The 23,090-nt window shown below is 36.5% G+C and overlaps 1 protein-coding gene across 1 annotated transcript in view; it reads left to right on the top strand.

The window, feature by feature from the left end:
- The window catches only part of COL4A2 (collagen type IV alpha 2 chain), a 164,385-nt gene that overhangs the window by 108,936 nt on the left and 32,359 nt on the right, over positions 1-23,090 (top strand). The window contains exons 22-32 of the mRNA XM_026707722.2: positions 999-1,162; positions 1,723-1,795; positions 1,890-1,996; positions 3,622-3,823; positions 4,978-5,037; positions 5,400-5,462; positions 7,892-7,996; positions 12,999-13,220; positions 15,743-15,904; positions 17,594-17,764; positions 17,952-18,095. Coding sequence (XP_026563507.2) covers positions 999-1,162; positions 1,723-1,795; positions 1,890-1,996; positions 3,622-3,823; positions 4,978-5,037; positions 5,400-5,462; positions 7,892-7,996; positions 12,999-13,220; positions 15,743-15,904; positions 17,594-17,764; positions 17,952-18,095 — 1,473 coding nt within the window. The remainder of the gene's footprint in view (positions 1-998; positions 1,163-1,722; positions 1,796-1,889; positions 1,997-3,621; positions 3,824-4,977; positions 5,038-5,399; positions 5,463-7,891; positions 7,997-12,998; positions 13,221-15,742; positions 15,905-17,593; positions 17,765-17,951; positions 18,096-23,090) is intronic.

Raw genomic sequence — 23,090 nt, 5'->3', positions numbered from 1 at the left:
ATTGTTTATAAGCTCCCTAATAATCATTTTATAAGTAAATGCTGTAAATAAATAATAAGGCTAAATATAGGGCTGTGCATGGTTCGGAAATGAATGCAGCTACTTTAAAGGTTTGATTAACTTCACTAAAATAATTTGTTAAAGCAGCATCTCTTTTCGGGCTCAAACAAAAGCTGTTAAGACAAATGTCAGATCACTTGGTTTATGCAAGCTGTAAAGCTTCGAAGTGCTTTCTAAATATACTAAATCATTTCAATTACTAAAGGGAGCCAGCAACAATTTATCTAGATGAATTTAAGCAAAAATGTGTCATTGTGTATAAATAAATGGCTGGACTCTGCACATTACAGACAAATGTATAAGGAAACCTCAACATCAAACTCCAGCAAATTATTTGGAGGGGGCCCTATGGATCTGAAAAGGAAACCCTCTTGGCTGAAAAAGCAACGTTTTTCTCATTCTAGTCTCAACGTTTTTCTCATTCTAGTCAACTTAGACAGGCTTAAGTTGCCATAAGATTCCCAAGTGTGTAAAAATGGATGCTTCAATACTATACAGAATTAAAAGTCAACCCCAAGGAATTCAGTACAACACCTTCAGGTAAAGATGCATAGTGCTATGAAATTGTTGAATACGACTACTATAGATCAGGGATTTCAGTCAGCAGGCTGAATGTGACCTCCAGGCACTCCATTTGGCTCTTCTCTGGGATCTGTCATAATGTTTAGATTACCAAATTAAGGCTGCAGAATTTTCAGTATCTCTATACTTCCACTTAGTGGTCCTATCAGTTTTTAAACTCAGATACAGTAGCTCTGCTGTACTGGCACACATTGGTTGCCTTCTTTGCGATATCTGTATCTATGAAGGGATGTATTGAACTGATATGGATAGCTGTAATTTTATATGAACTTTGCTAAAACCCATGATTGCAGATAAATGTTTCAATATTATGCACACACAAACACAAACCCACAAATATCTATATATCTTTGTAGGTGATACAGGAGATTGCAAATGTGTTGAACAGATCGAAGGAAGAAGGGGTCCTGCAGGACAACCTGGTCCTCCAGGATTCCCAGGTCCAATAGGACATGTTGGGAGAAAAGGGGAATTAGGAGATCAAGGCTACCATGGACTTCCAGGCTTTGCTGGTGGAAAGGTATGATATTTTTGTAATAGAATATTGTATATTTTAGAGAACAAAATATTATATAATATTTTCCCAATTTATTATCTATGTTTATGCCATAAATATTTTCAAAAGTGAAGTTCTTCATATATGGGCTTACATTATTTGCAGCAGTGGGGTTCCATATGTATATCTCTACTTGAAATCATTGTTTCCCCTGTAGAGGTTCCGTTAATTCTTTGGATTTATACAAAATGTGCTATGAATATTTTACAGGAGAAAAAAATCAGAAATACCAGATTCAGTTGTGAAATGAGACTAATTCATCGTCTTTTCAGTGTAAAATCCAGCCTATTCTAAACTTTGCACAAATTTAATACTTTCTTGAAATCCTCTCTTTGCAACAGAATACTGCACACATGCTTGCAAGCCTGCATTAATTGGGAGAAATTATATGACTTCTTTTTCCTTTTGTTTTGAACCTTCAGTGCATCTTGTTCTCACAAAAAAAAACACCATAATTTTTTTCTTACACTTTTCCAGTATGTTTTTAGAGTGATTAATTAAATTTTCTTAATATCCATCAATAGGGATTACCTGGTGAACCTGGACCTTCTGGACCAAAGGGGATAAAGGGGGATTCCCAGTATGTTACCATAAAAGGTAACAAACAGATACGTTTTTAATATATAAAGTAAACAACGTTATGTATATATTGACTTCTTTTGCTACATCTCCATAAAACCATGTTTTCAAGGTGCCAAAGGAGAGCCAGGAACTCCAGGAATTCCTGGAAGTCCAGGAGAAGATGGTTCACCAGGCAGGAATGGCATAGATGGTTTACCAGGGCTTCCTGGTCTTCGGGTAAGTTGGGCATTCAGCCTCAACCCTCAAGGTCCTAATGGGAGATTTATCACGTTGATGTCCTTCCTTCCACTTGACTTCTGCTAATGGTTGAAATCAGGTCAAGTCTTGAAGTTGCCGAGTTGGACTCATTAATGGACAAGACAGGCCAGTAATCTGAAACAGAACCCTGGCAGGGTAAAGGCAGTGTGTGATGACCCGTAGTCTCTCAAAATAACCCAAAACATATATTAAAGTCCGGTAAAGCCTTCAACTTAACTTCACTGTTTTATTAGACACAGTTTAAAGTCACAAAAGTAAATAAGGAGGCAAACAGAAAACCAAAACAAACCACATTGATGAGAGTTCTGAAGCAAGCTGAGATAACTAATTATAAACTCTAGGAAAATAGCCGAGAAAAGTCCAAGGTGAACACTAATTGACTTCAGCAATTCTAACTGCGCAGTTGCAAACTTATATACATAGCTCCCACCTGCAAGCCACGAGGAGGATCGTGGTAATCTCCTCTTGAGTAGACCTTGCGTTTCCCTGATCCTCTCCTCCCTGTGTGACCTAGGATGGATAGGGGATGGGCCTGGATCCTCCTCTGACTGCTCAGCCGGCCTCTGCCCTTCCCCAGCCTCCTCCACCACCTCTGGAGCCACACTCCCACTCCCTGTTAGCTGTTCCTCCTCTTCCTCAGAGTCAGACTCCACCAGGGGCATGACACAGTGGTTCTTGGTGATTTAATATTCATCCTGAGCTAGTCTGGTCAACTATTGATTTATTGCTTTTACTGTTTTCACACTTTAGAAGCTGTAGCAATCCTGGATGGGAATAGTTTGAAATCAGGTGGGAATTTTTAGTTATCCTTGAGGAAACTAAGAAGCTTCAATTGGAATAGAACTTTATTCTAAAAATTTGGTTGGAACAGCCTGCCTTATTCATAACGTGCAAATTTTAAAAATTACCCCCCAACAGTGACTAATAGACTCACACAGTGTGAATGTGACAATTTGGACATTTTATGGGTTCAATATAGTTGAGAATGGTACGGTGGCCTAGAGGTGGAGCTTTTGACTCACAATCAGGAGGCTGTGAGTTTGATCCTAGGTAGAGGCAGGTATTTCTCTGTGGGCACAATGAGAATGTATCTGATGAACAAAAATCCACATTGGTGACAGGAAGGGCCAGTAAACACTGCTCCATTCAGTTGCCCAGACTCCATCCCGCAAGGGATTATGGGGCCATAAAAAGGGGATGATGAATATAGTTGAAAAATGCTGCAAGTTATTTGCACTACATGGACAGAGAGATTTCATTGATTAAGTCACTTGCAATAAATGTTCTGCTAACAATAATTTTACAACTGCTTTCTATGCTATTTTGATTCCAAGTTATTTGTCCATCAAATAATCTTAGCAGTTTTACTATTTGGAGTTTTTCCTTTGTTATCCACATTTCCTCCCTGAAGCCAACTGGAGATATGGAGGTATACTGTATATTCTGTAAGTAATTGCTGGGTACAGGAGTTACCTGTTTATAGAACTTGGGTAACTCAATAAAAAGGTAGCTGAGAAAGTTAAGAAAGTGGTTTAGTGCTGAAACAGCTTAGCTTGCTTACAATATTTTAAATTTCTTTGCAGGGTGATGGCATAAGAGGAGAACAAGGGGATCCTGGTAGTGCAGGCCAGCCAGGCCCAAAAGGTTTTCCTGGTGAAACTGGTCTGCCTGGTGTGAGTTTGCCCGGTCCAAAGGGATATCGTGGTCCTACAGGTGACCTTGGCACGTTTGGAAACCCTGGCTTTCAAGGCCCTCCTGGCCCTCCAGGCGCTCCTGCTCGGACAGGTACTTTGTTGCAATCCCCAACTAGTTTGAGCACATTTGGAAATCTGAGGACCTGAGATGAATATGATCACAAAATCAGTGGAGGGATTCTACCAGTTCCGCCCAGTTTGACTGAACCGGTATTTTTCTTTTTTCCTCCCGACAATCAACTGTTCCAACGATCAGCTGTGCTGGCATCCCCCTCGCTGTCTTACTGCTTCACCCGGGAGGTTTCCCTGAGGCCCAGAAGGCAAAAAGGGGCATGCAGGGGCGGGCACTGTGCGCCCCCCGCGCTCTATTTTTTGCCTTCCTGGGCCTCAGGAAAGCCTCCTGAGAGCAAAAATGCCCCCCCCCGAGGCTTCCCTGAGGCCCAGGAGGCAAAAAAAAAAACCAGAAGGAGGAGGGGCAGGTACTGCACAAAAAGAAGAAGCCATGCCCAGACAAATTCAGGAAACAAAATACACAAGTATTTTAATTTCAACATATAAGCTTTTGTCTAAAATTAAAATTATCTCCCTCCTTCTCTCTCTCTCTCTCTCTCACACACACACACACACACACACTCAGACCAAAAATAAATGATTGATAGATAGATAGATAGATAGATAGATAGATAGATAGATAGATAGATAGATAGATAGATAATATTTACATTCTACTTTTTAGTTCAAAACTTCACATATTGCTTAGAATCTCTTTCACTTGTTCTGCATGTAGAAAGATTGTGGGCTTTTTCAAGGGCAATTTTTTGATATTTAAAGCAAGTGAACAATGAAAAGGCTGACAGGGAATTTCCGTCTCAATGAACTGGAAATTAATCTCTGAGGTGGATACTATAATTAATAAATCACTGAATCTTAGCAATAGGAGTACTTGATGAAATTGTTTTGGAATTAGGATTAGTAGAATAACAAAGTGTCCCTTCTGCTTTACGATATTGTTGACCATACAATTTTTATAGACCTCCTCATGTAACGTTGCTTCATTTGTCCATCAGTCTCCTATATTTTGAATAGTTTGGCAGTTTTTCCTGCTTAGGAATGATAGATAATTGATCCACTGAATTCTTATAGATGGATTCATAGGTATAGTCTAATTGAATATTATAGTTTGGTGCCTGATAATGGCTTAAACAAATCAGACATTCTTATTTGTTTGCTTCTTTTGTTTTATAGAATGTGGGCAAACACAGGACCACTTTCTTAGAGATAATAGAACAGAATCAATTCATTCAGGTAAAATTATACAAATATGATTATTCAAAAATGAACTATATACTTTTATTTAAGTGAATGTTTCTTCTCCCATAAGACAAGAAACCTATGTGACAAGAAAACTGTGAGACAAGAATATTATTTCAAAACTCTTTTTATACATTTTAATTTCACAAATTCTACTTAACAAAATATGCTATGCACAATTGTTAAAAAATTCAGAAGCAACATTAAAGTAATTGTATTAAAAGAGTAAAATTGTTTTGTCTACTCAACTGACAATGTGGGCTCTAATCTAACAAAACCTTTGCCATAATTCATTTGTTGGGCTTTAAGGAACCATCAGCAGTTTTTGTTCTTTCAGTCTATATTTTTGTCTTTAGGGACCAGTTGTGTTATGGCCCCAAAAGGAGCTCCGGGGTACCCAGGACCACCTGGATTACCAGGTATGCTTTTTTAAAGAATCAAATAGTACCATACATTCACATAGAAAGAATAATTTCATCCAATTTTTCTTAACTATAATAATTATTCCAAACCAACACTGTACAAGTAATCCTCAATTAAAAACTGCAGTTGTGACTGGAATTGCTATCACTAAGCAATGCATTCATAAAATGCAACACCATATGAATCTCTTTCTTGGAGGACGCTAAAGAGGATCACAGATGGGCACAAACTAAGCACCTGTTATAATCACATGACTATGGGAATGCTATGGCAGCTGGAACTCCAAATACCACTTGTTCAGCATTGTTTCAGATGCTGAACGGGTGGCTGTTAATCAAAGATGACAACTGTTCATGGACATCAAATCTGGCTTACTTAATTAAAAAAAATTAACTTCCATATTCATCTGTCAATTATTATTTTGTAATTTTGTGTATTTGTATGAACTCAAAATTTTCAGTTGACAAATGTAATCGTTGTTTTCTTGGTAATCAATAATATAGTAGTAGTTCTTGTTTTTGTTTCAAGTAGACAAACTTGTTCTTAACTTACTTAACATGTCACATTCTTTTATGTTTATAATATTTCAACAGAACTGAAAATCTTTTATATTGATTTCAAAGTAACTTTTTTTTAATAAAGGATATTTTTCATTTTAATCCCTTTAAAATATGCCATCTGTTTCTGAATCAAAATGACTATTCATTATCGCAATATGCATTTTAAAAATATTATTGGAACTTCTGGAGGAGGTATGACAAACTAAAGATGACTCTGTGGAAGTGGAATTGACAACCAAGGATCCAGAGAGTAGACTGTTTCCTTAGAATGTCTCCAGATAAAGAAAGGATGGGAGATCATCTACATATGCTTCAGATATTGCTCCTTATGAGGAAACCACAGGATAATGGTTTTATGCGGGTTTCAGTGCTGGAAGATGACAGGATTACCCATCTTGTTTACAGCCACAAGCAAAACCTTTTAAAGGACACTAAGTTTGCAAATCTCATTTCCTAATCACTTTCAGGAAATGCTTATTAACTATTTTAAAGCTATTAGAAATCTTCAGAATGACAGGTTTGAAAAATCTACATAGGGTGAATTTATTTTCAGCTCTGAACAAAAGAAAATGTATAAGATTTTAAAAATCTGAAATAAACACCAAAAGGCTAAATAGGATTTTGATCTTAGAAAGTAATAGATGGACTAAGTTAGGGTCGAGACAAATTCGGAATATTGAAACTTTTACAGTAAGACTTTGAAGTTAATTATAAAGAACAAACCGCTTCTTGCAGGAAATAGTAGTGATTTGTTTTTAGAAGAAATAACAGATAACAATGAAAATACTGAAGCAGACGTTTGAAGAATGGAGTCAGAAATTAGTAGCCACAATCTAAACAAAGTTAATAATAATACCTGCTTGTATGGATAGATTATGTCCAGCAGATGTGAAACAAATCTTGTCTGATGCAGAAATAGTAGAGTCAGAAATATTGGATTTTTAGAAGTATGGATTATAAAACAATACAAGTGGAAATGCAAGTGATAGACCAATTGAACAACCCAGATAAAGACTCTTTTCTGGATATAGAGAAGAAGCTGACTGAAATTTTAAAAATTAAAAGGAAAGTGCAAACAATCAAGAGAGCGGTCTTGATAATGTATTTTTATCAGATTTACAAAAGAGGCTTGCTAAAGCCTTGAACAAGCTTCTGTGGTGGCATAAAGAAGATTGAAGAGAAATCAAAGCCTATGACAATATCGGAATGAATTTAAGATTGTCAGAAGTAAAAGGAAGGAAAATAAAGTTAGTTCATTTGAGCAAGGTTAAAATAAAACATGCTTTTTATAAAGTTCTAAAAGAAATTGTTTACAGACTGAAAAGTTGAAGTTTTATGGATTTGCTTATAAAGGGGTAAGTTATGGAAAGAAGAGATATCTCTTTGTAACATTATAGGGGGTGAAGAGTTATAAATGTATTTGTTGTGATGAAGAATAGAATTCACTTCTTTATGAAATTTCCCGTTTACTTTACCTGATGCTTTTCTGCTTCTTTTTCCAACTATTTTCTTTCTCTTACTACTTACTTTCTGTTAGTTTGTATTAGTGTCAGTTTTCAAAAACCAAGAAAAACATGTTGATATTCTTCTAAGCAGTTGCCTTTATTGTTCCTCACCTATAAACAGAAATGTTGCCCAACTGGACTACTTACTATATACCATGGAACATATACTCTGATAATTCCTAGGGAGGAGCAATTTTAACTCTCTTCCACACAAACTGTCTAAACCTTGCTGTCTCTTGCTCTTCTGGAACAGACTCCCTCCCACTTGGAAATCAGGACTACATTCAACCACAGTTAGTTTTTCTTCCTCTAATGAGTTTTTTTAAATAAAAATATACATGTTACATCTTCAAATCATAGGTGCAAAGGGTACAAAAGGGATTCCTGGTGAATTTGGTTTGCATGGACCTCAAGGACCTCAAGGACTTCAAGGGGATCAAGGTCGTGGAGGTGCAGGTTCACCAGGTACTGTAAAACTAACAATTACTTGCAGATATTTGGATAGGATTTATATTTCACCTTTTAGCTGGTTTGTTTGTTTGTGTCAGAAGCATCACAATTAAAATAAGGCATACTATATGGCAGAACATTTAAAATATAAAATGCAATATTAAAATATTAAAATATATACAAATTAAACAGATCTTGCCCAGAAACTACCAATGTTAATTGTGTTCTGTCATGCTGCCATGAGGTCCTCAAGTGTAAACTGATTGGGACACAAAGGACAGGTATACGTATGTGTTGTTGTCTGCATGCCACCACAATCGCAAAGGGCAGAAGCCACTGGGTAGCCCCATTTGTTCAAAGTGTCTCTGTATCTTGTTGTATCCATGTGCAGTCTTTTCAACGATTTCCATACTTCCCAGCTTTTGTCAGGCCCAGGTGCCAGCTCCTCCATTCGCTTCTTCCAGTGTTGGTTCTTTGTAATTTTCCATAGGTCCACTCTGCTTTCAAATTCTTTGAAGTCTTCTGTTGACCTAAGGAAACTCTTCCTGGATTTGAATCTTTGATAAACTGGTTGTAGGCCATAGAGAGGGTGTTACCTAAATATAGAAGATTTAAGACTCTTTCTGTATGCTGCTCCACAGGCAAATACGCTCGCCCAGTCTGGTATAAATCAGCACACTTTAGGAAAGTACATATTTGCTGAGGTAATTCCCCATTAGGAGAATGAGCGCATAAAGGGAGACGTAGTGAGAGAAGTGTTGGAATAATACACACACAGCACACAGATACACTGTACAGTAAATGTAGGTTTTTACTTCCAGAAACGTTGAGCAAAGTTCAAACAGTCCAAAGTAATTCACAGCTAAGGCAGTCAGTAAGGTAAGGCAGTCCAGGGATAATCCAATAACAAAGTCCAGTGTCAAAAACAGTTCAGTATCAGACTTACATCAAATCCAGGAGTAGCAGTCAATTAAGAGGAACGGCAATATTCTCCAACAGAGGGGAAAAAAGTCCCTGAGACACACTTTCTTCTGAGACTAACACTAAGACAACCCAGGTTTCTGGCTCCATCTTATGGCCGTTTGAGAAACCACACCTAATTACAGTTTTGCATTTTCTTAAAGATACAGTATTAAAATGTCTATCCTGGTTTATATATTTCCACCCCAAATACCCGTTAGGTGACATATATTCCTAACAATGTTGCTCTGAATGAATGAAGGGAATGGCCAATGATACAGCATACCGACTTGACTGAAGACTGACCTTTCTCTGTTCTATCACTGACCTTTCTCTGTTCTATTAAAAGTATAAAGGTTTCCCCCCTCAGATTCTGAGCTGCGCTATTTTAAAATAAAGATTTTTCCTCAGGAAACTAACACACAGTCAACTATATGCTTGACATCACCCACCTGCACGCTTAGAAACCTACTTGTATTAGCCAATTACTGCATTGTTACTATGCTGTCATCCTTGGAATAAACCAATCATTGGGCTTGTATGTATAAGCACACTGCTACATTTAGAGTATAATAATAAAACACGGTTGACCGAGAGAGGAGAACTTCTGAACTCAGGAGACACTTGACTCAAGAATCATGTGTACATGTCCTTGATAGCAACAAATGAAGCCAGCAGAATTATTACCGGATGCCTTAAACCTACCCCTCTTGAGAAGATCTATACCTAGCTGACATTGCCCTGCCTGCTGTTCACAGAAAAGAAGCAGCATACAGAAAGAGTCTTAAATCTTCTATATTTAGGTAACACCCTCTCTATGGCCTACAACCAGTTTATCAAAGATTCAAATCCAGGAAGAGTTTCCTTAGGTCGACAGAAGACTTCAAAGAATTTGAAAGCAGAGTGAACCTATGGAAAGCTACAAAGAACCAACACTGGAAGAATATAAAATATTAACTAATTAAAATGTTCCCGTTCCTTCCTAATTCAATTTTCTCATTTATTTTATTCCACTTATTTTATTCACAAACATTTCACTAAATTACATTATTTTATCCCTCATTTTAATCATACGTTGTTTCCAATTTTCTAAAGTTATTTCTATTACTAATATAACAATACAATCTTATGTACCTTTACAGAATCCCCTTTTCAGTTAGATTTTCACCCATTATCTCTAAATAGGTCCTGTTTCTCTATATCTTGCTCCTTTGTAACTTCTTTTCCTTTCCTTCTTCCCTCTCTTCTTCTCTTTTTACCCCGTTTTTACCCCCTTGTCTCTCTACCTCTATTTCTCTTTTCTGTATTCCCCTTTTCTGTTGCTTTCCAGTATTATACTTATTTTTTGAATTATTTTTCTTTTGTTTGGTTGTTTTTTTAAGTCTTAAATTCTCCATTCTCTTTCCCCCCCTTTCCTTTTTCTTCCCCACATAGAATTACTTGTTCATTAAAGATGGCTTCTTCTTTGTCCCAGTCTTCTTGTTTTGCAGTCTTTTCTTGTTGTTTCTCATAGTTCCAAATCTCCATTTCTAAGAATTGAAAGACGAAGCCAAAAGAACCCTTCCCTTCTTGTGCATCTTCTTTGTACTTTTTAAGTTCCATTTTCAATTCATCCAGAAGTGGTGCCATTGTATAAATTTTTAAACAACCACCCAGTTGATTTTAGTCATTCAAATATAATAACCAAAAATCCAAAGATCACCAAATAATCCAAATACACGCAAGCTGTTTCTTTTTTGCTCTTTTTTTTCACTTTCTCTTCCTGGGATTACTATTTAGTTGCAAAGTTTCAGTTAAAATGTATTTTTTAGAAGTCTTGTTGAAGTTTTACTTTAGATTCTTTTTAATTCCAGGCAGTCTCCTCCCTCTTCCAGATCCTGCCCTTATTCTTTTTCTCTCCCTTCCTGCTTATGAAAAAGAAAAATTTTAATGTCCAGAAATCTTTATTATCCCTTTGGCATTTTATTTTATTTTCAGCTTAATTGCCTATTGATGTCAAAGCGGATTTTTCTGACTTCTTATTTAAGTCTCTTAGTTGTCAGTATAGGGAAGGAGAGAGAAGAAGAAAAAAAGCCAACCTTTCCCTTTTCACTTTCCTTCGCTGCTTCCGACTCTTCTTTGGGAGTGATGTAATTTTTTGTAAGTTTAAGGGTACCTTGGTTGTTGCTTTTACAATTTAACACGGTCAGCCAAAACTTTCACTTCTTATCTTCCTCCTGCACATTCTTTTCCGGTTGAGTTCTTCTTTGTGGTGGCCATTTCTGACCACCGCTGCAACCGCTTTCGGGAAAGGGAGTAATGGCCAGCTGAGGAGGAGAGATGCAGCTCTCCTCAACCCTGCTGGCGGTCTCCCCCCTCTTCACCACCTCTACGGGGTGGCTTAGTCCCGAAACCAGCTGGCTCGGGGCGCTCCAGCGGTGAGCCCAGACAGAAACCGCGCACGATCACGGATTTCTGTCTGTCGCCGAAGCCCTTCAAACTGGAAGTCCGCAAAGAGCTACTCTTTAGCTGGCGAATCACAGATTAAACAGACCCACTGAGAAAAGAACTCTTAATTCTAACTAGGTGTTTTAAAAATAAAGTTTTTAAAAGGAGATTTTAACTCACTAACAATTCACTTGTTCTCTCCTGACAGAGAAATTGATCCTTATTGAGTATTCCTGTTCTTAGAAAATATAGGGATTTCCACTCAATCTAAAGATTATGTATTTATAACAGCAACTATATTTTTTGCTTCAGCATATAACAGCTGATTGACCGAGAGCCATGTTAATTTCTATTATTTCTTTAGTTTTCCACAAATGTTCTGAAAATTTATTTTGTGTGTGATCTGGAGAGGAGGAAGTTGTCCCCTGCACTGGGGAGCATTTTTGCCTACTATGAAGAAGAGGAGTTTCCTCTCATAATATTTGGAAAAATCCCTGCTTGGGGCTAGACAATAAAACATTATAATTAATGCATATAGGCTGGTGCATATTTCCCCTTTTCCCAAAAATGTTCTATGTAGAAGAATTAGATATTGCCAAACTAGGGATGGTAATAGACATCAAGTTGATTACTTTCAACACCATCTAGATAATGTATTAATTATTTTTATAGTCAGTGATTACTTGCTAAAGTAAATTTTATCATTATACAGTATAAGAAGGTCCAAACTAATCACTGAATTCATATTTTAAATCTCATATTTTTAAAAACCTGTTTATTCAACGTGAGAGTTTTATATAAAATTGTAGAGATGTTTTTGATATATCTCATTCTTCGAATATGAAAAATACTTTATTGCACAATCCCATGAATTTAAAAAGAAATATGTTTCTTAATGAAATTTGAAAATTAGTTGTAACTAGTGATAACTTCTTCAGCATATTTCTAAAAGAAATAGGTTTACCATAAATAAAATATCTAATCCTATGGATTTTATCTTCCAATTCCTTAAATTACACATGCTTATCCACATGTTAAAAACCTGCATGATTAAGGAATGGAAGAATATGCAGAGTATCAAGGGCAAAATTTGTTTATTTTTTTCAAATTCTACGGTAAGTTTCAGATATGTACTTGTGGTACTTTTTATTAATTTCTTAATATAATGCAAGAATATACATCTATAACAGAATCTGACTCCATTTTTATCCATTGAACATAACTTGTATTTTTTTAGCAAATTAATTTAACTATAAGGATAGCTTATAGTACCAACAGATTACAGTTCACATGTTCAGGAAAAAAAGGAGGTCAGCACTGAGAAAATTTTAATCGGATGAAAAAATGTTGTTATTGGACTGTATTTGATCAGACCTTTATGCCAAAACTTTTTCTAAATCATGTCCAGGAAATATTCATATAAGAGATTAATAGTTAGGTTGTACTTATATGCAAATGAGATATTTTGGTAATTACTATATTCCCATAGAAACTAATGGGAATGAACCTTCATTTCATTAATAATATCCAGGATACTGATTATTTTCATATTTTCCCCATACTTTATGTAATTCATTGTTAATTGACTGAAGTGTGATTCTTATCACCCTTGTCATTTTATTACGCTTAGGATTCACTGGACCCAGAGGAAGCAGAGGTGCCCCAGGAGTGCCTGGGGAAAAGGGACTTCAAGGAAATCCTGGTTTGCCAGGTTTGCTAGGCCGCCTTGGGGAAAAGGGGCTTACAGGTGATGTTCTAGGAGCACCACCAGGCTTTCCTGGAGACAATGGGCCACCTGGATTCCCAGGAACAAAAGGCTTACAAGGAGACCAAGGCTTACCAGGAATTAAAGGTAAGTCTGGCTCAGATTACACAAAGATTAATAATAAGAGAAAGAAATGGTACAGTAGGGCCTTATACATTAGAATAAAGAGGGTGGCAAAAAGCTGAAAAGACAGAGTTTGGTATTGGAGGAGCCACTGGGATGTTAAGATGCTACAGCAGGGCTCCCCAAACTTGGCAACTTTAAGACTTGTGGACTTCAACTCCCAGAATTCCTCAGCCAGCATATAATTCTGGGAATTGAAGTCCACAAGTCTTAAACTTGCCAAGTTTGGAGATCTCTGTTTTACAGGTTCTGCAGAAAGGAATCATGTGATATAGTTCCAATGACAAGATAGTCTTACAGAAGACTATACTGAGTGCACAATGTGCAGGGTGCATCATCAGCACTTATCTGTAATTTTGGGAAGAAATCCAGTAATCATGCCTAGACAGCTCCAATGCAAACAAATGTTCAGAATGTCTTTCCCAGAATTTTTCTTTTTTTAATGGTGAGACCTTAGGCCAAGTACTCTTCAGCATCTTCATAAGTAACAGTCACATTACTTGGAACCTGACGTGATCTAGATAAGGAGGATAGAAGGGGAACTCATCACATTTGTGGATGACATCAAGCTGAGTGGGAATAGCTAACTTTTTAGAAGATAGACCTAAGATCTTGACAGACTTGAACGTTGGGCCCTAGCCAACAAGGTGCAGTTCAGTGGTGAGAAAAGTACAGTCCAACTCTTAGGCAGGAAAAGAACAAATGCATAGAATAGGTGGTATCTGGCTCAACAGTAATAATTGAGAGGGCTCTAGGTGTTGTAGTAGATAACCACTTAAATATGAGCCAACAGTGTGCTGCAGCTGTCAAAAAAAGCCAATGCAGTTCTAGGCTGAAACAACAAAGGGATAGTGTCAAGACAAGAAGTGATAGTACCACTTTACACCACACTGGTGAGACCACACTTGGAATACTGCATCCAGTTCTGGTCACCTTGATATAAAAAAGATGTCGAGACCGTAGAAAGGATGCAGAGAAGAGCAACAAAGATGATAAAGGGACTGGCATACAAATGGTTGTGGGACCTAGGTATGCTTAATCTATCGAGAACGATCAGGGGGACATGATAACTGTCTTCCACTACTTGAGGCGGCTGAGACCATCAGAGGGCAGAACAAGAAGTAATGGGTGGAAGCTTGTCAAAGAGAGATACAACTTAAAAATAAGGAGAAATTTTCTGACGAGAGCAATTAATCAATGGAACAGCTTGCCATGTGAGGTTATGGATGCAGGTCGGTAAAATGACGACCCAGATTGTTGGGGGAAATATCCTATGTGAACTGCTTAGAGAACGCTGTAAAACACTATGAAGCGGCATATAAATCTAAGTGCTATTGCTATCTTGTTGAATGATATACGGCAATATAATGATTTCTGCACATTCCACGTGCAGTTTTTTGAAATGTAGCTTCAAAAAAAAACCTCCACTTATTTTTTTTACTCTGGTTTTAAATATTGCTGAGAGTTTAATTCAGTTCCCGATTTAATAAGTAAGTTTCAGTTTAAAATATTATCGAGCCACAAAGTACCCTCCCAAATTGTATATATTAACTGGACTCTCTGTTAATAGTTCTCCTGAAAATGAACAGCTTCACAATGATGTTTAAAGTCTAGGCTATAGTTTCATGGCTTTTCTCCAGAGGCATTTTTGGCACTGGGTTTATAGAGTACCAGGATCCCAATTAAATAATGGCTATAGTATATCAACTGGATTTGTCATTGTTTCCAAGTTATTTTAACCTGGATAGAAATCTTTCTGGAAGCCATCTGATTATATTTGGATATAAGAATATCCAATATTCAGAAAAGCCTTTTCGTTGCTTGCCATCTAAGTGTGAATATATATAATGTGTGCATTCATAACTGTAGCCTTTATATTTTGTGCAATCAAGATTAGAGTACATGGATGGATGGATGGATGGATGGATGGATAGAGAGAGAGAGAGAGATGATAGATAGACATGTATTTTGATTGGTGTAAGTCTAGAGTAAATTGGTTTTATGATTATTCGTTTTAGGTTATTTTATGTTCATTTATATTATTTTGTATATGTAAATGCATCGGTCATTAACTGGAATGAGTTTGCATTTGCATTTGAATATGAATTTGAAAAGATCATGATTTTTATTCTTGAATGCATTGCTGTCACCAAAGATACTACAGGTTACTCCAGGAAAAGAAGCAATAATCACCAGCAGAGAAAAAAATGCCTTTACCTAGAGGTGCTCAAACATATGCAGCTTGTCAGTGATGAGATGATTCAACCTAAAAGCTTATGGTCAAGCCATGTTTTTCAACTGGTTTTATCATCATAGCTTATTAGTATTTGTAGGTCTTTGGTTGGATTCAGCTCTTACAAACAAAATAGCCATGGCTTAAGCTCCACTAGGAGAAAGTTTGATTAACTTAGTAAGAATTCAACACTGCACCTGTGCATATAAGTTCTCTGAAGCTTGACTGTTTACTTATTATCCCCTTCTTTTAGGAAGAGATGGCTTCCCTGGTCCCTCTGGATCCAAAGGGAATCCTGGGTTTCGTGGGCCCACTGGCCTGACCGGTATCCGAGGACCACCAGCAACATTTGGATTCCCCGGACTCCCAGGCCAGCAAGGGTCTCTGGGTAGGAAAGGCCCACAAGGATTTGTTGGTGAGAAATTCTTCCAGTATTCCCCCCAAAAGTTCTGTACAGCCTCATCACTTTCTGTTTTTCTCATAGGCATCAATCTAGCAGCCCCTGCATCCCCGGTTCGTATCACACATATGCGGACGTACCAAGCCTTTCCCCATTCAATTATTCTTCCTCTCCCACACACCTCAACATATCAAGGTAGCCTCTATGTCAGTCTGCCACAGATGCACTCTTGATATCTACCCTATCTCAAAACTCAGTGACAAAAAAGATTTAAACCATCTCCCTATTCATTCAGGTTCTCACAGACCTCTTCAGCGCCTATCGCCCAAACAAATGGCCAGAAAAATAACCCTCATCTTGTTCTCAGATAAACGTTGTGGGCAGATCACACCTCAGCTGTTTTCAGTGTCATTCCACTGGAGAGTAAGAAAGGTCTTTTTAGACAATTAAAAAGCCATAGCTCAAATATCTCTGTGGGGTTTTTTTTCCCCTCTCTTAAATCTAGTCAAGTAGTAATCTTACTTTTTCATTCTATGCTTTTAAAAGGTAAAAAAAAAGCTATAGGAATTTCTGTCATCATACTGTAATTACTAAGAGGCATAAATTTCACTGGAATCCTAGTTTGAAATAGATAGCCTATGATTTTTTTTATCTCTGTTAGTTAGTCTGAACTATTTTCTGAAACATTGAATCAGGCCTTAACCATGTCTTCAGATATGTGAAACTTTCCTGCCATGAAAAAACCCCACTGCTTCCTAACCCTAAATTTCCTGAATTAAGTTATATAATTATTTAAACTTAATACTTAAATATTCAGATTATTAAGAGATCTGTGAGAAATCTGAGGGAGAATCTGGCTGGCTGGATAATTCTAGGAGTTAAGGTCCACATATCTTGAAGTTGTCTTTGGAGGGTGGAGGAATTGCTTTAGAGTGAGCCATCTGCTTATTAAACAGTAAAAGGTTAAGGTACAGGTTCCCCTCACACATACGTGCTAGTCGTTTCCGGCTCTAGGGCATGGTGCTCATCTCCATTACAATGCCGAAGAGCCAGCGCTGTCCAAAGATGTCTCCGTGGTCATGTGACCGGCATGACTAAATGCTGAAGGCACACGGAACACTGTTACCTTCCCACCAAAGTGGCCCCTATTTTTCTACTTGCATTTTTACATGCTTTTGAACTGTTGAGACAAGTAACGGGAGCTCACATCATTATGCGGCGCTAGGGATTCGAACTGCCAAACTGCCGACCTTTCTGATTGACAAGCTCAACATCTTACTCACTGAGCCACTGTGTCCCTTACATTAAACAGTACTCGATCCCTAATAAAAAAGGTTTTAGATTTAATTTGTAATGTCAATTATTGGAAGACACTTCCTTTGCTTATTTTTCAAACACATGAATCCTTACCGTTGCCTTTTGTGCACCTGTACAACCAGTGTACCTATACAACCTGCTCCAGTGGTGGGATTCAAAATTTTTTACTACTGGTTCTATGGGCGTGGCTTGGTGGGCGTGGCAGGGGAAGGATACTGTAAAATCTCCAATCAGAGGTGGTATTTGCCGGTTCTCTGAACTAATCAAAATTTCCGCTACCGGTTCTTCAGAACTGGACAGAACCTGCTGAATACCACCACTGCACTGCTCTCTTCTGCCTATATTTTAATCAAATACCTCTCTTTCATTTTTATTTCTTTTTTACAGGATCCCCTGGTGTCAGAGGAGAACCAGGAGAGCCAGGGAAAGTTGGTCCTGTAGGGATGAAAGGTCTGCCAGGGGACAAAGGTGGACAGGGCATTATTGGAACTAAAGGAAAGGCTGGGAAAACGGGTCTCCCTGGAATGGCTGGAATGCCTGGTTTCCCAGGTCTTAAAGGTGAAAACAACTTTTGCATAAAATTGCTGCTCAGAATTACAACCCACTCCTTTCTCAGCCACTACTAGCTTTTACAAGGCTCTGGTGAATTGTTTTCACTTATTCTAAAGCCCCTTTGTGAAAGCTAAATTCAGCACTTCAGATTTCCATTGAAGGCCTAAACATGTTTTTACCATTTTCATTCAAGGTTCTAAAGGATCTCGTGGCATTGAAGGTTTCAATGGTGCTATGGGGTTCAAAGGATGGCCAGGCCAGAAGGGAATCTATGGAGAGAAAGGCCTCCCTGGGAAGCAAGGTGCTAAAGGGCCATCTGGGGAATTCGGATTAAAAGGTATTCTCTTCAGTGTTATGAGGTACTCACATTATTCAGTATGCCCAGACACATTTGTGTAATTGTAAATAGGCTTTAAGAAAGCTTCTGTTTAACTGAAATTCCTTTTATAAAAAAAAACATTACCATGTAAATCCTAAGTATAGGATTTAGAATCAAATTCTATAAATTGAGTTGGCTTTACTCTGAGTAAATGTGTTTAGGAATGTTAGCTTTAATCTTACCATGTATGAATTTCAACAGTATCTTTTTGCTTTTAACGTCCATGCAAGACAAATGAAGAATAGTTGCCAAGTTTAAAAGTATGTATTTTGCTCTTCTTTTAACAGAAGAATCAAAAAAAGGGTTTTAATATGTATTTTTTTTATAAATTTTTATTGGTTTTTAAGACGAACATAGACAAACGAAACATAAAAACATCAAGCCATTTTCCATATATATACGTACAGTGTGCCGGTTGGTTTACAAATTGTTTTGTGCTTCCATTTCGTAGTCTTCAATTACAATTACATTGTAGATATTCTCATATTTTCAATCAAGTATTAAATACATTAATATAATTGTTAATCAATCATTTGACTATACTTTTATTCATTCATGTTTTATGAAATAATATTTTACTTAATTTATTTTATGACAGTTCATATTATCATCTCAAATCTATCCTACAATCTTTTTGTAGATATAATAAGAAAAGAATAGATCTTTATATATTTATTATTTTCTAAGAATCTACATATTACATTACCATGTTTTATTGTCTAACCATTGATAGAACAGATCCCAAATTTTATAAAATTGTTTATCATCTTGTTCTCTGATTTCAAATGTCAATCTACTCATTTCAGCACATTCCAATATTTTCTTAATGATTTCCTCCTGTGATGGTATTTTCTCATTTTTCCAGTTTTTAGCAAATACAATCCTAGCTGCTGTTAATACATTTACAATCAGGTATTTCAAGTCTTTACTATATATTTCAGGTAAAATTCCCAACAAAAATATCTCTGGTTTCAAATCTATATGGTTTTTTGTCATTTTTTCCAACCATGTGTGGATTTTAGTCCAATATTTTTTACCATCCGCACAAGTCCATCACATATGGTAATGTGTCTGATGGGGTGTCTGATGACATTTCAGGCCAGGTGTCTGATGACATTTCCAACATTTTTCAGATTTGTTCTTGAACATTCTTGCTATTCTTGTCGGGGAAAAATGCCACCTGTAAAACATCTTATACAAATTTTCTTTACATGCTGTTGACATTGTCATTTTATAATTTTGAGACCACAATTTGTGCCATTTCTCTAAATCAATACCATATCCAAAATTCTTCCCCCAAGCAATCATAGTTTCTTTAACTTGTTCTTCTTCTAGTTTAATTTCTAATAAGTATCCATACAATTTTTTAATCACCTTTTCATCAGTATCTGTCAAAATCTTACCTAAATCAGTCAATTTATCGTAGAAACTTTCTGTTTTAGAGTCTTTATCATACCTTGAATGTATTTGTGCATATGAAAACCAATTCATCTTTATACCTTGTTCCTCTAATTTTTGTATAGATTTAAGTTCACCCTTTTCATTAAGTATTTCACCATATCTAACTGTTTGTTCCTTTTTATATATTATAGGATAAGAAAATGCTTCAATAGTCGATAGCTAGACTGGAATTTTCAAATAACATTGTCTTTTGGTCTTCTCCCAGTTTAACCACAGAGACTCCCGTACATAATGTCTTCTAAAATACCCCTGTGTTTTAGTTCCTTTATACCATAGAAAAGCATGCCACCCCAACAACAGATCATGTCCTTCTAATGTCAACAGTCTAGTATTTCTTAATGTTATCCATTCCTTAACCCACATCAAATTTGTAGCTTGGTTATACAACTCCCAATTAGGCTAACCAAATCCTCCTCTTTTTGTGGCATCTTGCAAAGTTTTAATTTTATTCTTGCTTTCTTACCTTGCCATATATATTTCAACACAATTTTATTTAAATCTTCAAAGTAATCTTTCCCAAGCCTTATTGGGATTGTTTGGAACAAATATAAAATTCTGGGTAATATATTCATCTTGATTGTTGATATTCTCCCTATTAATGACAGTTGTAAATTTTCCCATTTCGCCAAATCTAGCGCTATCTGCTGTTTAAGTTTAATATAATTACTCTCTTTTAGTGTACTGCATCTTGCTGTCAGATGTATCCCCAAGTACTTGATCTTATTTGTGACCTGAATTTTCAATAGGTCTGCCAGTTCTTCCTTTTGTCTTGATAGCATATTCTTTGTCAAAATCTTTGTCTTATCTTTATTTATTTTCAAACCAGCCACCTTTCCATATGCCTCTATCTTTTCTATCAGTTTTGATGCTATTTCTAGTGGGTCTTCTAAAATGAAAACCAGATCATCTGCAAATGCTTGCAACTTAAATTCTTCCTTTTTAATTTTCATCCTTTTTATATCCTTTTCTTCTCTAATATTTCTGTTTCGCACTTCCAAGGTTAACACAAACAACAGAGGTGATAGTGGGCACCCTTGTCTTGTTCCTTTTCTTATATCAATAGAGTCTGTCAGTTCTCCCTCTATCATTACTTTTGCCGTTTGCTTATGATATATAGCTTCTATTGCTTGAATAAATTTTTTAGCAAAGCCCATCTGTTCCAGCTGTAATAACATGAATTGCCAATTCACATTATCAAATGCCTTCTATGCATCTAGAAATATCAAAGCCATTTGTTTTTCAGGGTGTGCCTTGTAGTATTCCAAAATGTTCAAGATTTCTTTGTAAATCTGATGTGAACTTCTCTTGGTAAGCTATTTCTCACTGCATATCTTGTGAAGACTCGATAAACCTCATCTATTCCATCCATCATCTTCTCTTTAGTTATTTCCAAAGCTTCAGCCAAAATTTCTATCATTATGTCAGCTAGGTTTTGTTCCTTTTCTTCCTCTATGTTTTGGAATCTGAGATAAAATTCTGATCTGTCCATCTCCCATCTCAGCATCCCACTTTTATCTTGTTCAACCACAGTTAATCTGCTATCAATATCTCCAATCTTCTTATCTCTTTGTTTATCTTCTTCAATTTTTTGGAATCTCTCATCATACATCATCATTTGTTGAATGTTGTCCACCTTTTCATCAGTTTTCCCTGTTCTTTGTTCAATGTTCTCTGTTCTCTTTTCAATATTCTTTGTTCTTATTTGAATATTTTGAATTCCTTGCATAATCATCTGTAGGATCACTTTTTCCTGTTCTTTTTCTTGATGTAACATTGTCTGTATTGAACGTTATCCTCCAGATGGTGAAGAGGAAGAAGTAGAAGTTGAGGAACCAGGGGGTGTTAGTTTCCTACTCATTTCGGACAATTCAGAATCTTCAGGTTCTTCTAAACCTTAATCCACTTGTGAAATAACCAATTGCAATTCCAAATAAAAATAGTAGGAAAAAAGAAACCAAATAGTGGCAATAATAATTATAATAATAATAATAAAATTTCTTCAGGTTCTTGTATACCTTAATCCAATCAATTGGCTAGATAGCAGTAAAAATTCAAAAATGGAAGAAAAGACCATAAACACACACAAAAAAGAAAAAATTGTTAAATCCTGAAAAAGGCTGAAAAGTAAAAAAGTAAAAAAGAGAAAAGAAAAGTTTTTCAGGTTCTTCAACACCTTAATCCAATTAAGAGGTTTCAGGTATAAAAGAAAGCATAAGAAAAAAAGAAAGCCACCAAAAAAACCGCCAATATGGAAGGTAAATAGAAAAAAAAATACAAGGGAGGGAGAGAGAAAAAAGAAAAGAGACTACTTCCTTAAAAAGTAAAGGAAGGAAATCATTAATACTGAAGCTTTCCTTTAAAATAAAATGCAAACGTAAAAATTTGACTTCAAAAGACAAAAAGAAAGACAAAAACAAGTTCCAAAAGGCCAAAAATCCAAATAGCTATTACGAAAAGTAAACCAGTAATGAGGGGGTTTGTTAAAGTAAGAAATAGCGCAGCTTAAAAAGAAAAAAAGAGCACACTGCACCTTGTTTGATTATCCAAGGCTTTTGTTAAAATTTATAATTCTCTTCTCCAGAGTCTTATCACCTTTTTTTTTCTATAAGCTTCAACACCAGACTGCAGCTGTTGATAGAAACCCAGAAGAGCACCTGCAATAATACTCTCCCATGCTCTTCCCTCTATTTTGTCAAATAGCGTTGTCCTTGAAAAGAAGTCTCAGTTCTTTCTCAGCTTTGTCTGGTCAAGAAAAAGAAATAGAATATTTCCAAGCCTCTAGTTGGCAGTGTTACAAAGTTTCTTTTGCTTTCACTTTCCCCCTCCTTTTCCAAACAAAATATAATAAAAAGGGGAAAAGATATTTTAAAAGATGACTAAAAGGGAGTCTCTAGCCTAGAATATTATTAAAGTCAAAAAGGAGAGAAAGAATAGGTGAAAGAACAAAAAAAAAACAGTCCAGTTTCAAAATATAAAATCATGTGTAGAAAATCCAGCAATGAGAAAAAAAAAATTACTTTGACATTCCTGTTTAAAATCGCCGCTTAATCACTTCTGTCAAAACTTCTACGGATTCTTTCTTTTCCTTAGGGTATCCTTTCAAATCTTAAAATAAAGAAAAAGTTCTCACCAAACCGGCACACTTTCTCTTTCCGTTCTCTTTTGTTTTGGAGCTGTCCCAACTTCAGCAGCTTTAATGGCTGCCTCTTTGCTGCTGGCAAAAAGAGCTTCTCCTGGATCTACCAGGGACTTTGCGATATCTCTGGGATTGATAGGATGCGCTCTTTACATTCACCGTCTCTTCAGGATGGTTTAGATCCGATTGGACCGTCCAGGAGCAAAGATATCAGCAGCAATCTCAGACCTCCAAGATCACATGTCGTATCGTCACGATGCCAGCTCCGCCCTTCCGGTTTTAATATGTATTTTGATTTCTAAAAACCTCTTCCATGACCCCAGTTGAAAAAGAACAATGGGTTGATTATTACTAAT

This window comes from Pseudonaja textilis, chromosome 1 (genome assembly GCF_049901715.1).
Source record: "Pseudonaja textilis isolate UNSWEBS1 chromosome 1, rPseTex1.2, whole genome shotgun sequence".
In the NCBI taxonomy this organism is placed as follows: Eukaryota; Metazoa; Chordata; class Lepidosauria; order Squamata; family Elapidae; genus Pseudonaja; species Pseudonaja textilis.
This window is presented reverse-complemented; position numbering and strand designations above follow the sequence as displayed.